We start from the raw sequence: 19,603 nt of genomic DNA, 5'->3' as shown, positions 1-19,603 counted from the left end.
CAGCTTTCTCCAGCCAGTCTTATCTTGATTCTTGTTGTATCTCTCGCTCTGTCCCTTTCTCTTTCTTTTCTTGCCTTGGCGTATGTTCAGAATGGTCGGTGTCTTTATATCCACTGACTAGCATGCACATAATAAAAGTACCTGTGCCATCAAATGAGTCAGAAACGTAAACTTCACGTATCGCGCTTTTAAAGCCACACTACAGAACATTGGTAGATTTTCATACAACCAAATGTAGGCTAATTCGACATCTGTATGTCATCCCGTCTCCTCTCTGAGCTCTCTCCAACCAGTAAAAGTCAGTCCAGTGTTGACTCTTGTCTTATTTTGTTGCTTTGTCACTTTCTCTCTCGCTTCTCCTCAGTTTCAGCCATGGTATAAAACAGCCAGTGTGTTGACATCCAGCTGCTGACGTGGCATAGAACAGCTGTAATGCAACGTTCTGGGATAGAAAAGAAAAAAAAAAAAGGGAAGTATGATTTATTAGCCTTGGAATGCTGCAGGGCTATGACAGCTCTAGGAATGTAATATATATGCTCGTGTTTGATCAAAACGGGTCAGAAGTACAGTTTAAGATTTAAGTTGAGAAAGGTATATAGTGTTATATTAATAGAGGCTCAACTCCTGTTTTAAAAGCAGCAGATGTTGACGTTGTTTTGCTCCTGTATTCTATTTGTAGTGATCTGAGCTACGTACTGTCGGTGCACTCAGCCCGTGTGGTTACGAATATTCGTGGTGCATGTATTCAGGATCTATGGACTTGTGAGGATGATGAAATTTACATCCCACAGGTGTCACACTTAAATTGATGAGAAAACCATGATTTCCCTTTAATTCTGTTTAGACATTTCATTTGTCCAGCAGCTTCTGATTCCTCCAATATTTTTAAAGTGTTTGATCTTCATAATGCGTGTCACCAAAGAGAGACATGGCTTTTTTCCCTATTATTTAATTTTCAGACTAATATATTTCAAGGAATGAAATATTTCAGTGTGGTATCTGTGAAGAGGAGCACTTCAGAGGAAGCTGTTTTCCTATCACAGAACAAAAACAAAATGGCCCACCTCCCCACCAGAGCACTCGACCCTCCCCAGCAGTGTTGCCTGAGGTGCAGCTTACATACAAGATTTTAGTTATTTTAGCTTTCCAGGTAGGAGAACAAGGGGATCCTGCAGCTTTTGTTGGCAGGTCAAATATCCCACTTTGAGCTCAGCCAGCGGTCTACAGCAGGACTGGGATTAAACTGCTCCGGTAAAGTCTTCAGTTGTGGGCGTCCCTGCCTGATCTGCACAAACTCCAGATCAAACCAGCAGCTTTCAACTCCACTGCCAGGGTTTTTTTTTATCAAATCTGCAAGAATGAGTGCAATTTGTCCACTAATTCCTGCACACCTGTGGTATTCTTATCGGGATTTATTTCTACTCTCTCTTTATTACTCCGAAGTTTCTGTTTCTTAATCATTTAATGTGCAATATTGAAAGTTATTTTCAGCTATCTTCTCTTTCTGTCCTCAGAGAGCAGGCTGTGCCTTCTCACAGATTACTGCAATGTTTCAGTCTTTGTTCCTGTCGCAATGGATTCATCTCTGCACGGTGCATGCCTCTATTGTTCACTGTATTATATCTCATTTCAGGAGAGAGCTGCTGGTAAAAACAGCCCAGTTGCACTGTTTGTTTCGGTCCTTAAACCTTAAACTGTCCACAAAAATCAGCTATGATAAAGCTCTGTGTCACTGCAGGTTCACATTTTTTCTCTTGCTCGCAGCAGATCATGAGCTGATGTCACCATTTCAGCTTCAGTTAATACCCTGCATCAGTGCAGTCACTTTACAATTGTGTTGATAATCTGGAAACCTAGAACTATGCTGAATCCTTCAATGTCAATGCACAATATGCTTTGCACATGAAAGTACTAGCAGTTATGAATAGATTAAAAATATAAGAACTTTTAGGTGATATAACATTAATTTCTACCTGTTTTGTTTTCCTCTTTATTTGTCTCCTGTTTTTGTACATAAAATATATTTGTACTGGTTTATCTGAATGGAAAATTACCTGCAATGCATGCAATACAGTTCCCAATCTGCATGAATAAACAATTAAAAGATTATTGGAAACAAGAACAAAAGACAAAAAAAAAAAAAAAAAAAAGGTTTTAGAGGACTTTTTAGAGGATCAGATCATTTGTGTATCCTGATATAAGACTGGTTATATAAGCCTTTGTTGCTCAGATTTCAGGCACCTTCTGTTATATTTTCACTGTTCTTATTTTTTGCCTCTTTTTCTATTTTCTTTTGGTGGGATTTGAATGTACTGACTGCAACAAAAAAAAAAAAATGTCCTACAAAAAGAAATCTACAGTGTGAGTTTATTGGGAATTATGAGCTACTTTGGCTCCAAGTTTGGTTTGACTTTGGATTTTGGCTCAGTTTGTTTCTGAGTCTGTGTTCCTTAGGGCTGAAAATACCTTAGGTTTGTGTTGTTTTTGGCTGTTCCAGTTATTCAAGGTCACTTCAAGATCCCTCACAAAGTCATGAAAAAGGGCAAGCGAGCCAAGGATTTTACCAAAATACGTTAAGAAAGTGGCTTATGAGTCTTTCTTGAGCATTAACAGGAGCTGAGTAAAATCATGTCAGTCTCTAAAGGTTTGTAAATCATTTTATGTTAGTTGGTTAGGGTCCCTCTCTGTTACCTTCTGATATGTTATAAATTATAGCTCACTGGGTGATAAAAGCTGTAGCTGCTTTCTTTCTTTGTCCGTCAGGGTTGCAGTATCTAATTAAGAATTTGATGACATGTGAGTTGAGCTAATTTTTACTTGTGCTCATGTTTTAACATTTACCAGACTGTTCTAGCAATCTTTATGATGTAGACATAGACTGGGTTTCTATGAAGAATCTTTAGGCCAAGGATCCTAAATCCTGGTCATCTATGGCTGGTGTCTGCAGGTTTTAGAAGTTTCCCTGCTGTCACACATTTGATTCAGACTCGTCCTTATGCAGTTTGACGTCAAGCCTCCTTGTCTCCTCACACTATGTGTTGCTTCCCTTTTGAATGTACACAATGCATTCAATATTACAGCAACCCTTTTGTGGTGCGTTGATGTGCCTGGAAGCAGGTGCTGAAGTATCTTGTGTATAAAATGATAAAAAACAAAACAAAAAAAAAAAAAAATGATGAGCCAATTTGTGGCGCTATTGATTAATTTTCAAGCTCAGACTGGAGAGTGGAGGACCGGTCATTTTCAGAAATTGGACTGCCGCCTTTCTTGCTATTGATCTATTTATAGAAAACATGAAATAGTCCTCAGACTTTGTGTGACTCCTCCCTGTTGATGGCAATCAAACCACCACAGGGAAAAACAGATGCCTAAAATTGATCTTCTTGAATTTCTGTTATGTTGTCAAATCTGATTAATCGTACAAATAGGACGTTTTACATCAGCAAGAAAAAAAGAAGTTCAGTCAAAGTCCTCTTGTCGAAATTTTTTCCATGCTGTGGTTTTCTGTAAATTGGTAAACAGCCACTGAAGCTTTTAATCAGCCCAACATTTCCCTCTATTGTGCTGATGATAATGATGCCTCAATGTGCAATTTCTCTGAGTCTCACTGTTTTATTCTTACCCACTTTCTCCAAAAATCAGACCACCTGAAAGCCCTCTGCACATCTCTGGTAGCTTGTACGCCATTCAGAAAGCCAGACATGCATATAATCTGTCACCTAAAACAAAGACTTCTATTACAAAGCATTGCAGTCTGATGGGGGATAATTAGTCTGCCAACCCACTTTTAATTACACTTCATCACATAAGACCAGAAATCTTCATCTCTGCTTTAATTTAGTTCTTTTTCTAAACTATTTGTTGGCTATTTAATACCAATCTTTTCTAAAGTCCAGGCTCGGTACAACTGAGAGTCTCATGCTGTGTTATTTCATAAAGCGTTTGATGGTGTATTCTGACCCACATTTGGCCACCTATTGTCAAGACGACCCACTGATCTTTTTAAATGTGTTTCTTTGTGAAGGTTAAATATGCCATTCTGTGAAAGTGCTTTTTTCTTTCTGTGTCTCTCCTCAATTTTTTGTCTTAACTTTTATGTTAGCTTATTCCTCTGCTTTATAAATACTTAAATAGTGACTCATCATAGTGATATAAAGCACAAACCCCTCTCTTTTGAATGATATTCCAGTTTAATAGACGAGGCGATGGGAAGCTAAAGGTTTTCTGAATGTGACCAAATGGGGACTCAAACATGAGGTGACGCCCTGCAGTTTGCTTCCTTTCATCAAATATTCCAAACCCATAACAGAGCATCCTTCAAAAATCAGCGTCTTTGCAGGCACTTGCAGGGGAGCCTCTCCTACCCAGAGCTCATTCACTGCAGAAAGGTTTATTGATTTCCATTTTTGTACTTGTGTATATATATATATATATATATATATATATATATATATATATATATATATTTAAAAAAAAAACAAGCTCAAGGATGCACACAGATCTTTAATGTTTTTAATCAAGAAACCTGCATGTAAACTTTTTTTTCCAAATATATTGACAAAACAAGAAGTGACTCATTGGCAATTAAGATTCCCTTCAAAGTGAGAGATCTGTGAGAGTTCCTGGTTTTAAATAGTAAATGGCATATTAAAATGTTTTATTAAAAAAATCCTTTCGCATCTTCAAAAAAAGCAGGAAGCAAAATTTCTTTTTCCTGCAGAAAAACCTTCAGCTCATGAATCTGCACTCAGAGAAGATTTGTGCTATAATCTGTGCAACCCATTGAGCTTTGTGCCGATTTTTTAGGCCTCTGTTCTTAAATTGCATACCCATAATAAAATGAATATATCTCTGCAACAACAAGGTTTACCTAAATACTTTTAGTAAAGGGAACACGTGTGAGATTTGTTAAGATCTTACTGGTGAAGAATAACTGACAATGGCACATAGTCCAAATTTAAAAAGTTTCATTTGAGCTGTAAACTATCAGATAAAATAACAATATGTGATTATTATCTTTGCAAAGGTCAACTCTAATAAAGTGAAGCAAAACTAAATTAAGGAGGTTTTAGTACAGACAGTTCAGGCCAAGTCCACAAAATAACCATTCCATCACAGTTTTGCATCATTTGTTTCTTAAAGTCTAAAAATTGGGGGAGTTCTGATTTTCAAAAGGCAAAGATGAAAATATTTACCATATTCATGATCTTATACTTTGCTAAATCGAAATTACAGTGACTAAGACATAATTGTTTTGGTTTATTCAGAAACTAAAGTATTGGATTATTTTAAGTTTTGACCCATGGATGACTTCACATGAAAAGTTAGATGATGAAAGTTATTACAAATCAGCTTGAAGGGAAAAGTGGCCTCTAGTGAATTTCTGTTCAGTTTTATTGTACAAACCATGCAACACTACAAAAAACAGCAGACCCACATCTCCATCAGTTCCACTTATTGTGCCTTATTAAGAGAATTATTTCTGTGCATTTTATGTGTGACTGGCTCTTTAAAGGAAACATGAATCCTCGTATCACGTTTTCTGTCTTGTGCTGTTTATCCATGTAGATTATTTTCTTTAATTACCAGAATTTGACACATATCTGTCATACAGATGTCCTCATTCCTGTAAATATGTATGTATAAATAGCTACAGCCACTTTATTAGGTCCCCCTGTTCAAAAACTTATTAACACAAATATCTAATCAGCCAATCACGTGGCATCTAGTCATGTGGATATGGACAAGAGGACTGGCTGAAGTTCAACCATCTCTAGGGTTTACAGAGAATGGTCTGGAGAAGAGAAAACATCCAGTGAGCAGCAGTTGTCTGGACCAGAATGTCTTGTTGATGTCAGAGGTCGGAGGAGAATGGGCAGAGTGGTTGGAGATGATAGAAAAGTAACAGGAAGTCAAATCAGCACTGGTTCCAACCAAAGTCTGCAGAACAGCATCTCTGAACACACAACACATCCAATCTTGAAGCAGATGGGTTACAGCAGCAGAAGACACACCGGGTTCCTCCTGTCAGCTAAGAACAGGAAACTGAAGCTACAATTCACACACACTCACCAACACTGGACAATAGAAGATGGAGAAACGTTGCTGGTCTGATGAGTCTCCATTTCATGATTTGGAACGGGAGATTCTCATCATGGATGTGTAGCCGACAAATGCGCAGCAATTGTGTGGTGCTGTCATGTCATGTTTGGCCATCCAGATTGGGAACAGCTGTTCTAGATACTTCCCATTGCCAGTTCCCTGCCAGCCAACCACTCTTATTCTGGTTGTACAGACCAGTTTACCCATAAAGTGCCAGATACCCCATACTGGAAAAAACACACCCTGCAGTACCTCTGTCCTGATAAATAAAGAATTGATCCACTGTTTAAGGTAGAAAAAACAGCATTCCTCTTTCTAAACATGAGGTTCAACTGTTGGATGGAAACTTCTCTTTGGCAACCTAGCTCAGACTTTCCCAGGCGACTGAGCAGTGTGACCCCTCTGGAACTGATTGGTTACTGGGCGCTAAATGAAGTGACTACTTCATTTGAGTTCTCTACAGATGGCTCTTTTCCAGTAGCAAAGATGCTCAGAGGCTGATGGCGTTTACTGGTATTTTTGGAAACCCAGAAACATCATTGATTTCCACCTACTCAGGATGTGGGTGCAGGTGTAGTCACAGCAACAGCACCCACGACTTCGACCTCGACCCTCGCTTCATCCATTTGTTGTAGCCTAAATAAGTATGCTTAAGTAAAATAGGTTTTTCATGTCCTCTTTTTTTCAATCTCTCTCTCTTGTTTTCTGACAACTGGAGCAAATGGAGGTCTGGAGTAATAAATCACACTTGTTGTGCATTTTCTGCATTTGGGTCTTTTTAAGAAGTCCCACAAAGACCGGAGGGAGACCGCCACATCAGTGTAAGATGTTGTTGGACATTGCAGGAGCGTTGAGATTTCCCTTAACTGGAACACAGCAGCTGCTGCTCTGGTTTAGGTTTCATCACTAATGAGCATCTCATTATTGGCTGTACTTAAATAATACTTTTCTAAATTTGACAATTATTTATGCTTGTAAGGGTCAATGTTTTGTCAAATGAATTATTTTCTGCTTCCAATGTTAGTCAATCTGTCAGGATATTTCCATCAATTTTATTCGTAAGGACTTGCAGCCACCAGCAGAGGGACTCGGTCGATTAAAACATCTACAAGTCAGCACTTAGTCTAATTTGCTGTTGCAATCAGTGTTTGTCAGCCTTGCTCTGTTGTCACATCCTTGTTGATTGCTTTCAGCTTGTGAATCATGTTCCTCTTTGTGTTTACTTAATTTTCTCATGACTTTCTAAACCTTCTGAGTGCTGCTCCTGCAGTTTGGCGTCATATGATTTGTGTTTTTTGCAATTCTGCTGTCTCACATGGCTTTTAAAGTTCCCATTTATACACTAATAAATGAAAGTCACTGACACTCTTTTATGAATCATTTAACTTTGTGTTTTCATTTATTTATTTATTTTTAAATGTTTTTCTTCTTTTTTTCCTTTTGGTCTTTGAATTACTTTTCCTGCTGTGAACTGTAACAGCTTTTTGCTTTTTTTTTTTCTTATAGTTTGTCCCTTTAAAAAATAATGTATCATAGCTTACACAGAGACTGGGTCCCTGTCAACAAAGAAGTGAAAATGTGATCAGCAGTTTTTATGCAAACAATTTTATTGTTGAGTTGTTGTGAATAAACCAGTTCAAAATGTTACCGAACCTAAAAATAGTTGAAGGAGCAAGAATAATGATATTCGGGAAGAGAAACAGCCTACAAAACAGTTAATCTGAGTAATAAAGTTAAATTTAACCATTTTTATTGCAGTCGTGTTCTAAAACACAAATAAGCACATTCACACCTCCACACCATCCCATGGGAAGGTGGTGCATTGCCAGATTTTACAGCCCTGTTCTGTTGAAGGAGTGTGAATGTGTGTTTGTATTTAGCATAAAAGGCAATGATTTGAAATGACTGTTTCGTTTCAATAAACTTAGCATGAAATGTTGGAAAGCCTGATTAGTATGAGGTATAACAGATCATGCTTCTGAATGACCACCGCAGCTAAACATATGGGCAGCATGGCTCAGTGGGTAGAGTGGTCGTCCTGCAGCCCAAGGGTTGCCGGTTCGATCCTGGCCCAGTGAGCTCATGTCAAGGTGTCCCTGAGCAAGACACTGAACCCCTAATTGCTCCTGATGGGTCATGGTTGAACGCCTTCCATGGCAGATTCCGCCATCAGTGTGTGAATGTGTGTGTGAATGGGTGAATGTGATGTACATGTAAAGCGCTTTGGATAAAAGCGCTATATAAGTACAGACCATTTACATGTGAGTTGTGCCCTCAAATTATTGGTATTCACTCTTGTTTTGAGCCTCTGGTGCTGGCAGGTGTGTGTCAGCTCAAATTAATGATATGAATGAGATTCTGGAGCCAATGGTGATCCCTTATGTCCAGAATCTGGGACCCAACCCCATCCTCCAGGACAATAGCGTTCTCTCCCAAAGAGACAGGATCAGCACAGAGTGTCTCTAGAATTTGGGTGTGCAGAGGTTAGAATGACCTGCTGTGAGTCCAGACCCCAACCCAATGTTAAGCCTTTTTAGCTGCATTGCTCATTCCACAGATTCATAAAACTTACAAGTCATACCTTATTGTTAAGGTGACTTATCAGGCTTTTCAACTATGTATATTATAACAATAATCAGTATTATTAAGGGGATAAACAAGATATTAGTACTGTAATTGGTTGGTGTGTGCATACCCTCTGCCCAATGACTGCAGCCCTAAAACCAGCATAATACAAGGAAACAAGGAGAGAACAAGCAGATAAAGGTCTCTCTGTAGAGGAATAAACCCCAACTGTTGTCTGAAAATGGGGCTCTTGAGCAGAATTTGCAAGTAACATTTGCAGGTTTATCTTTTTCTCAGACAAAATGTAGGTCAGAGGATTCCTCAGAGGGTCTCGGCTGAAGTCCTCATGAGCACAGATGGATAAGAACAGAGTGGTAGTTGCTACACCTGAACAGACAGGTAAGATTTGTTTCATGATCACTGGAGAAAAACGGACAGGTGTGAGTCAACATGTCAGTAACTGATGCAATGTGATAACTGAGTTATTTGCAGTTATTTATGGCAAATTCATAAATGGAAATTCTCTTAGATCATCATTTGCTTTCACATCTTTCCTTTTCATTCATATTGTTCCCATTTTTTTATTAAAAGAAAAATCCTTATTCAGTGAATTTACCTTGCATCACCTTCACACATCAGTTGCTCCATCAGACTTCAAACCAGCTGCTGAAATAATTGCCACGAAGCTGTCAAATATCCAATTATCTTCGGGATATGTCTTGTAGGCACATGCTAAAATTTGTTAGAAAGAAAGAGGCATCTGTGTCTCTGATCTTTTAAATAACTCAGCGATTCCAGTTACTTCACACAGAGCAAGCACAGTCTTTAGATGGCGTCTGTTTTGTAGGACGAGGCAGCCACTAGCTGTTCATTCATCAGCATTACAAGAGCAAGAACAAAACCAATCTATAAAATAAAAACCATCACATTGACATGGTAAATGATGATGTTAACAGCTCACATAAAAATACATGGACTGCCATCGCAATACAAATGATTGATCATTTTATGTTCAAAAGGGAGTTGGAGGAAGCTAATGCTTATTTAATCCTACTTCATTTAATAAACCATTACCTTCCACTCATTTACAGCATTACATAATACTTCTGTTTCTGCCATGTGTATTTCATGTGTATACAAACACAACAAATGGAACAATACCACCACAAATTCTGGGGGCAGTGTTGAGCAGTTTAGTTCATATGTAACGAGTAAAAGAAACAAAGAAGAAGAAGCCAAGAATATGCATTATGTACATAAATTGTCTAACAACCATGCCAGCATAAAGAATCTTTAGGAATAGGTAAAGTCTGAAATGGACCTATTTACATAGGTAAAGTGAGCATAAATAAGCCTTAGACACCCAAATGTAATTATATGCATGAGAAAATAATGCTCCAGAAAACAGTAGACCTACTTGGTATGTCAAAAGTGAAGTGCCACTTTCCATGTACAATTTGTTGTGTTATGGTACTGGAGCAGAGCTGTATAGCTTTGAAGTTTGTAATCAATCTAAGGTCAGCATCTTGAAAGGGTGAAAATAATTTTAAAAACATCAAGGAATTCTTCCGTTTTATCTGTCACATGCCCTGGGTGAATTGTTCCTCTTTCAGTATTTTCTAAGTTTTATATTTTCTGTGCTAAGTTTAAAATATAGCTAACCAGCTCATAAAAGAGCCTGAATAGACACTCCATAAAAGAGCCCACCATTTGTCCAAAGAATGCCCTTCATACCAAAGTGATCAAAGCAATGGTTGACACTAGTGCAACATTTTCAGGTCTAATGGATCAGGCTGACAGATAAAATTAATGCATGATGCACTCCAGCACAGGAACCATGAAATAGTTATTATATGTTTTTAGATTAAATTATTTCTTCTTTTAATTAATAAATATAAATAACATATTTTACTATTTATGCACTTGTTTTGAATTTAACACAATTAACAAAACTGATATAAATTTTCATTGAGTTGTGGCACATTTCCCCCTCCATAGATCATTGACTAACACTGTGCATTTAATGCAAATTAACATTCAGGTCATGATGATGAGTTAAAAAAAAATAGAACTGTTGTCTCTTAAATGATCAAATTAAAAACTGCCAGTGCACTATGTATGCTAATGAACATTTAATTTAAATTCAGTTTAAAATGAGTATGTAAGGAAATCATTTCATAAAATGATTGAGTGTCCAGGCTGGGAAAATCAGATTTTTTGATGATTAAGTTAATTGAAATGTAAAAATAAATAAATACATGTTTCTAAATTAATAGGATTTGATTCAGCCTCTCCATCTAAATCAGGGGTGCCTTGCTCCGGTCCTCAAGGGCCACAATCCTGCAGGTTTTTGATGTGTCCCTGCTCCAAAACCACCTGACTCAAATTGATGAGTCATTCTGCAAAACTTAAAAGGCTGTTGGATCAATTTCATTTGAGTCAAGTGTGGTGAAGCAGGAAACATTGGAAAATCTGCAGGACCGACTTTGGGGCCCCTGTGATCTACATGGTGAAGCCTGAAGGAGCTGAATTATGTAAAAGTGATGGGAAGGTCATATTTGTGCTTGTGATAATGGAAGCATTATCACATTAAATAATCAAATATGTTTTGTGACATTAATCCTTTCAAAGTCGGGGAAGTTGTTTCATGTTGCTTCATGTGCAGAATGGTAAGAAAAGTGAAGAAAAGGTCAGCTGACAGGTCCCTCGTGCTAAAAACCGTTAGTGACGTCATACCTGAGCAGCTTGACTGGCAGTAGGCACGTGATAGTGACTGGACTCCAGTCAGCTGATAAAAGTCGGCTGTTTGTGAACAACAAGCTCAATTGCTCTGTCATTGTGGGTTCGTGGTTCTAGTTCTGAGGCTGTCACAATGAGGAGCCTGTTTCTTTGTGTGCTAGCGGCGTTAGCTCTGACTAATGAGGCCCTGGTTCGGTAAGTAATAGTCCTTTTATTTATTTATTTGCTTAGTTTGTGTTGAGACGGCTGAACTTGCTGCTAGCTGCGTTAGCATCAAACTTACACAATGTTAACTCTGTTAACTCCTGAACGGTCACACTGCTGGTCCCAAAACTTTATGTTAAAAAAGGTATTAGCTTGCTAACATTCGTTTAGCTAAAATTAGCCAGTTAGCTTGAATCTTCAGTTGTGAGCATGTGATCTGCTGTTTGTCTAAACAAGCCCAGTTAATCTTATGACATGTAGCTGAACCTGTTAGCCGACAGTACTTTCTCACAAGCGGTTTGCTAACATAGAGGTTAAGGGCGTAAGAGAAGAAAAACATAAGAGCCATTACAACTCTCACATTTTGGTCAAAATGGTTGGACAGCCGACCTAAAGAAGCAGGACGGTTATATTTATTTAAGCTTTAGTAGTACACCTGTGCATTCTCAGGGTGATAGCGACACCCTTGACATGCTAATGATCGCCTACGTTACAGCTGAATTCACAAGTTTTTGTTCCTAAATAGCTATCATAACATACTGTAGAGGATCAAGTTTAATTCTTCAATATTTGATATTTGTGAGGAACAATACGCAATACAGATGTACCAGATATAGCCAAAGTATTATATTGATTTGCTCTCTCTATCAGCAAACCTACCTGCACATGACTAAAATAAAATTTTATAACAGGAAATTACTCCTAAATTTTACATACAAAACAGCTGCACACATTAACACAAAATGGTAAGCTAATAATCAACTATCTCCACACCAGTGCCACTTTTCAACATGGTTTGCATTTTTTGTATTCTAAAAGGTAATTATTTGTCTTACTGTAATTCTACCAACACAGAGGTTGCATTCTGTTAAGTGACTTTGGTAAATGAACTTAAGGATCCTATTTTCATGCACACTGCAGGACCAATCTATAAAATCATGTCTACATAGATATAGTCTTGAAATAAACAGATAAAGCAGAACTACAAAAAAAACAAAAGTAAAGTGTGAAACCTTTATTCAGCAAAACTATTGATACTGATTTTTACTCATTTAAGGAACAGATGACTGGATGTTTTTGGACTTAAACATTTGTTTAAATAATTGGTCAGATTTTTGGAGCAGATCGTTACTACTAATTGTGCATTTTATTTAACCGCACGCAGAGTTGACCTATGCATGAAATGCAGTTTAAAATGTAAACAGAGGTGGAGTATCAGTGATTGTGTTGTTTATGTTGTCCTTGACGGTTCTATCATATTTCTCTTCGTAAAGTTGGATCAACACTTGTTGATGAAAATCCACTTTTTATTTATTTATTTTTTGTCAGTGTTACTAACAGGATGTGACTGTGAGGCAACCCACTTGCACAACACAGTAATGTTCAAAGGGAAATGCACATTTATTTATGGGGATAGCTAAGCTTGACTGATGTGTTGCATAGATGTATACCCCCCACCTGGCCTGTATTGACTAAGTCTGTGTTAGAGACCTAAATTTCTTTAGGAGCTAAGTGAGGTGTGTTTTCCTTCTCCTGGCTCCTTTTGGTCTCTTTATTTGTTTATTTTGGTAATGTTTGTTTTGTTTGCATTTCTAATTTTGTAACAGTGATAAAATGTGATGATGGGAAGTGGTAGGTGTGTCAGCTATCTGGAAAACTGCAGTGTTGGTGTTTACAAATGATTGCCTGATCAAGCTGAAGGGCTTGATGTGGTCAGATGTTAGAATTAGTTTTCTTTTCCATTTCAATGTGTAGTGTGGATTTTTAAATGTCCAAGTTGTGCCCTGCTTTCTAGGGAAAAACCAGCTTTAAAAACTTAACTTCCCAAATGAAATGTTTCCATTTCCATGACAAATTTGGGTGGTGCAAGCTACAAATGTCTAAATCTTTGTTTCTTCCCGTTTAGCATTCCCTTAAAGAAATTCCGTTCCATCAGACGCGAGCTGACTGATTCGGGGAAAAAAGCCGAGCAGCTTCTGGCTAGCACACACTCCCTTAAGTATAACTTTGGCTTCCCCTCCAGCAATGGACCCACTCCAGAAACCCTGAAGAACTACCTTGATGTAAGTCTCACACTCCAACTCACTGACCTGGGAATCCTTTGGCCTTGAATTTCTCTTGTGTGCTCTTCAGGAGCTGAGAGAGGGCCACGACCAGGGTCCTGTTTTGTGTTGTGGATGCCTCAGCCTTTTTCTGTAAATCCTCCATGCAGAACGGAGAATTAGAGTTGCTGTCCAAACAGTAAATCCTCTACAAACATACAGAATGTTTCAGAAAGGCTGATACAATGTGATTAAACTGTCACGGATCAGTCGCTGCTCTTTAAACCTCTTGATCCTCATCAGCTGACTGCTTTCAGAGTTACTGGACAAACTAGGTAATCAATGTTGTTTTTGTTTTGTTTTGTTTGTTTTCCTCTTTACTGATCTTTTCAGCCTCCCTACCTGTTGAAAGTAGAAGAGGAAAAGATGTAATCTTAAAATGTGGCAAATGTGGCTCTTTTTGTTTAAATTTTACAAGCTTGGAGCTATGTTGACACATTTCCCAAGTTTCTTACTAAACATTAGTATGCTGGCTGTAATAATGACATAAAGAAAGTCAAAAAGGAAGCGCTACCAGAGATATGATTTTTAAATTAGAAGCTCTCCACTAGAGCTGACAACCTTTTTCAAGCCTTAAAATTTCCCATTCAGGCACATAATGTGTTTTTTATTTTATTTTACTTTCCACTCCCCCTTCAAGAATCAGTGTCCCTCAGTTATTTAAGTTGTTTAATTGTGGCTACAAATGGGTCACATGATGAAACCTGTCTTGGTCTGGCGGTCCCATACAAAGACACTTTTAACACTTTTATTAAATAATTCATATATCCTACAGTTAATCATCAAAAATGGGCTGAATATTTTGAACAACCCTGAATATCTAAATACATTTTTACAACAAGACTACAGCTAGATGTTTGACCATAACTTGAACCTGTAGCATGATTTTTCAGGTTTGGGGCTGGATTAGATATAGTTGGGCATATTTAATAAACAGAAAACTAGATGTACATATTCAAAAGAGTCCTCATGTATGATTTAAGGAAATTAGCACTGTAGCATTAACCGTGCAAAACCATCACACATGCATGATTAAACCCATCTGTGTATGTTTTAACTTTGACTATACATTAAATCCTTTTCTCTGTTTTGATGCAATTAATTTTCTCAGACCAAATACCTTTATGGTGAGAATACTTTCATTTCATGTTTAGTATTGACTGAAGCTCAACTTTTCTCACTACTCTCTCAAAATGAGGAATCAAAGCTAAATCGTTCAGACAATAAATCACTCAACTTCTTCATTCAGCTTGAACTGTGGCCTGAATGATTTGACAAACTGTATATTTAGCAATGAGCTGAGCAGCTTTCAGTCACATGAGAGGAAGTCCTGAATTTGTGGAGTAATGGTTCCCTTTTTAACAAAAGCAGCTGATTTATTGACATGACTTGGTAACTATTTGACCTGCGTCCTCCTAACATTTGCTGACCGCAGCTGTTCGGATAGACCAGGCACTTTCTAAACCTGCTTTGTTCAGGGAAGCCTTGCTGTTGCTGTTAAGTCATTTAACCTGCCCTGTTTCTTTTGGGATTATCTTAATCTTTCCCTGAACACAGATTGTTTGTTTTCTTGGCTGAATTGATTTCTTTCCTGTCTGACCAGGCTCAGTATTACGGTGAGATTAGTTTGGGCACTCCTCCTCAGCCTTTCACTGTGGTGTTTGACACGGGTTCGTCCAACCTGTGGGTGCCCTCCGTTCACTGCTCCCTGCTGGACATCGCATGCTGTAAGTCCTGTCAGCCTTAACAAACACCGCTGCGATGCTTCTGCTGGGTCTGACTCACCAAACTGTTCTTGTTTTCAGTGCTTCACCACAAATATAACTCTGCTAAATCCAGCACATACGTCAAGAACGGCACCTCCTTCGCCATCCAGTATGGATCTGGCAGTTTGTCGGGATATCTCAGTGAGGATTCATGCTCTGTAAGTTTTCAGAAGAAGACATACTTTTTTAATCCTAGACTGGGAAATTTCAGAATTTCTGTTACATCGGTGTTAAACAGTGAACTGTTGTCATGTGAAACTGTTTGACTTTGTGTTTCCTGTCTTCCCAGATTGGGGACATTTTAGTGGAGAAACAGCTTTTCGGTGAGGCCATCAAGCAGCCCGGCGTGGTCTTCATTGCAGCAAAGTTCGATGGGATCCTTGGCATGGCCTACCCTCGCATCTCTGTGGACGGTGTGGTCCCAGTGTTTGACAACATCATGAACCAGAAAAAGGTGGAGAAGAACGTCTTCTCCTTCTACCTGAACCGGTGAGACGGACCTCAGTCACAATATTGATGCATCTGTTGTGGTTTGGTTATAGAGATTCCTGCCATCCATTCTGACTTTTATTTTCCTGTGTTTTTTTTGTTTTTTTTATTACTAATAAACATTTTATTTAGTTCTTAGCTAAAGCTAGAACCAGAAAGCACACATACCTGCAAAGGGACCTGTTGATCCTGAGCAGAAGTCGTGTTTTTACAGCATTTTTTACTCTGGTATCAACCAGCAGAAGATAAAAGTCTGCAGGTGGAACTTTTGGTTTTATAAACCTGAACTAAAAGCTGAATGAAGAACTGCTGCCTTGTGGTCAGTCTTTTGAAAAGGAGGGATACAAACTGGTGGCGTGTGTGTCTGTGTTTATATTTTCTTTCCCTTATTTTATTTGGCTGGATGTCGTTGACAGTTTTAAGACAACAGCTGGGTCAACCTCCATAACACCTCAGTAACCTTCAGTCAGCTCTCGTAGTTTCCATCTCTACAACTCCCCAGGTAGTTGCTCTTGAATGTCACCTGGACTTGGACAGACTTTAGTAAAAGAGCATTTCCCTACCCTGATTGTGGAATAATCTCCAAAAAACACTGGTGTCCATGAATGGGTTTTAGTATTTGGTGTCAGTAAAAATTCAGTGCCATATGAATGTCATTTTCTTCAGAGGACACTGCACGGATAGCTTATTGTTTTGTATTGCATATGTATTTTTATATGTTCGGCAGCTAAGTTCCTGGTCTTTCTTGTAAAAGAGATTTCTGATCTCAGTGGGACTTCCTGGATAATTAAAGTTTTTTTCCTGACTCATCAGGAATCCAGACACCGAACCTGGCGGTGAGCTGCTGCTGGGAGGAACCGACCCTAAATACTACAGCGGTGACTTCAGCTATGTCAACGTCACCCGCCTGGCCTACTGGCAGATCCACATGGACGGGTGAGCGCAAACATTACCGTACAAAACACAAGCGAATGAAACTGCTCATTATAAATGTCCCAATTGGGGGGTTCAATGTCAAAAGAAACTCATGTCCAAGTTTTTCTTTACAGCTAGAAAATGATTAACAAAAATTTAAACACAAGAAAATAATTTTTTTTACTGAGCCGTTTCTTTCATTACCTAGTAAAACAAAATGTAAGCAAAAAGCTGGATGCAATCTTTAAGATCTGAGAATGACATGAAGATTCAGTCTGAATGTTCAAATTTCATTTTAAGTTGGGAACCAAGATATCTGGAATATTTCAGCCCTTAAAACTTGAGGGCAAAAAAATGAATAAGTCATCAAACGAAAGGAAGAAGGTGAAGCTCCATAAATTATGTTCAGTGAGGCGTTTGAAGGTGAAACTTGCTACTGAGGAATAAAATTTAAACAACCTGAGAACTGCGGGGGAAACTAGAGGGGAAAGATGTTAATTAGAGGTTAATTACAAACCTTCCTTTAAGTACATGCTGAGATTTCACTTGAAATAGAATATTTGAACTTATTGGATAAAACATTTAACAAATTCCTGAAGAAAAAAGTGGTAATCATCTTAAACATCTTACGGCTAAAGAAACAGTAAAAGGTAAGAACCGTAGCCAAACAGCTGAACATCTAACAGGATGTTTCTGTTTTAAATCTTTGCTCCATAAAGCTGGAATCAGTCTGATCCAGAGGGACTCAACCCTCAGGAATGAAAGGATTTGCAGCTTTAATGTATTTCCTCACAGGACACATTCACTGATCTCGTGTGTGTGGTTGTAATGTCTGTGGCAGGATGGCCGTCGGCAGCCAGCTGACTCTGTGTAAGGGCGGCTGTGAGGCCATCGTGGACACCGGGACGTCTCTGATCACCGGGCCGTCGGCCGAGGTGAAGGCCCTGCAGAAGGCCATCGGAGCCCTTCCTCTCATCCAGGGAGAGGTGAGAGAAACCCAACAAGGAAATAAAATGTACATTAACATGTCTGGTTCTTAAACAGCTCCCTAAAAATGAGTTTGCACCGTTGGCAAACCTGCATGAGTTTAACATGACAAAGAAGCAAAAATCTAGTTTTTAGTTTTTGTTTTTGCAGAAGAAAAATCTGGTTATTTTTCACTATGTATCCTTTAGAGATTCTAGCATTTGGTGCTGGAGGGAGCGGTTAAATGTGAGATTATATGGGTTTTTTCTTTATTAATTACATTTAATATTTAGAAACTGTAGGACATCAGCTTGAACTCGAGTGCATTTTCAGATTTAGACCTATCAGGTAATTACTCAACATCAGCAGATTGATACACTCAAATTTCAGCTGTATAGCCAGCCTGGCTAGTTGTGGTTTGTTTTTTAATGTTGCTTTAAATATTCAATATTTGTTTTGAAACATGAATGCTGTTTGTGTTTCAGTACATGGTGAGCTGTGATAAGATCCCTTCGCTGCCCGTCATCACCTTCAACGTGGGCGGACAGAGCTACAGTCTGACCGGAGAGCAGTACGTCCTCAAGGTGAGACTGCATGCAGAGCCTGTTGTTGTCCAGCAGGGGCAGCAGTTTAACGTTTGGAGTAACTACAACTCACTGTGTGGCGTCATTGAAACCAAACAGGGCAGCTTTTGTTTTAGCTGGCGAAGCTGAGAGAAGAGATTAGTTTGTTTTCCTTGTTTATGTTCACACATACTGACGGATTCTCAGACTTTATTCACAGGAAAATAATTTTAACACCTTGTTTTTCTTTTTTGTGTCTGATTTTTCTAGGAGAGTCAAGCTGGAAAAACTATTTGTCTGAGTGGTTTCATGGGCCTGGACATCCCTGCCCCCGCCGGGCCGCTGTGGATTCTGGGAGATGTGTTCATCGGTCAGTACTACACCGTGTTCGACCGTGAAAACGACAGGGTGGGCTTCGCTAAATCCAAGTAAACACTTCCAGCAGATGAGCTACATGCCCAAGTACAAGGCTAGAATCTGAGCTGCACGTTTTCTGTTGCCTTGTGATCAAAACGTTCTTTGCAATAGATTTTGTTTAGAGCCTAAATGCACAGATCTGATGAATTTGTAAAATTTCTGACACAATGTGAAGCAGATTGAGGGGATTTGATTGGCTGTGTGTGACTGTAAAGGATCAGCTGAATGTTTAGGTATCGCTGTGTTTTTTTTTTTTGTTTTTTTTTTTTTTTTTAACTTCGTGTGATTGTTATTTTTCTAAAATCAGGGATTTGTTTTAAAGGAAGTGTTAGTATTTTAGGATGAAGATGGACTTCCACTACTGAGATGTTTTAACTTGATTGGGCTGAGTAAAAACACTTTTAAAACTGTTTACCTGGGTTTGTTTTCTGTTGTGTTTGACTCTTTTCAACACCAGTAAAATGTTTTACATGAGCTTTTTTTTCTTTCTTAGATGTGCAAATCTAAGGGAAAAAAGGAACAAAATTGAAGGTCAATGACAATAAAATTAAAAACATCTAATTGTTTTACAAAAGTATTTTCATTCTTTTAGCTATGTCTACTTGCCGTAGGTCCATGTACATGGCAGCTGTCGTATTTGTGCCACCATTTTTACTCGTGTCTTTGATTGGACAAACAGCTGTGAAGGGAGAGCCCTCTGCAGTACCGGCTTTGGTAGGTGCTAGAGCATCATTTGGGATAAGTAGCAACTTAAAAGGACCATAGAAGATGGCAC

General features: G+C 38.5%; 1 protein-coding gene across 1 annotated transcript; it reads left to right on the top strand.

The window, feature by feature from the left end:
• The first annotated feature begins 11,436 nt into the window (after nt 1-11,436).
• Nucleotides 11,437-19,240, top strand: ctsd (cathepsin D). The gene is made up of 9 exons (XM_041984652.1): nt 11,437-11,601; nt 13,517-13,673; nt 15,316-15,439; nt 15,518-15,636; nt 15,768-15,967; nt 16,781-16,903; nt 17,724-17,868; nt 18,334-18,432; nt 18,682-19,240. The coding sequence occupies exons 1-9, from the start codon at nt 11,540-11,542 to the stop codon at nt 18,841-18,843; spliced, it is 1,191 nt and encodes a 396-aa protein (XP_041840586.1). The 5' UTR covers nt 11,437-11,539; the 3' UTR covers nt 18,844-19,240.
• The last annotated feature ends 363 nt before the right edge of the window (nt 19,241-19,603 follow it).

The sequence above is a fragment of the Melanotaenia boesemani genome, chromosome 1, assembly GCF_017639745.1.
Source record: "Melanotaenia boesemani isolate fMelBoe1 chromosome 1, fMelBoe1.pri, whole genome shotgun sequence".
Taxonomy (NCBI): Eukaryota; Metazoa; Chordata; class Actinopteri; order Atheriniformes; family Melanotaeniidae; genus Melanotaenia; species Melanotaenia boesemani.
This window is presented reverse-complemented; position numbering and strand designations above follow the sequence as displayed.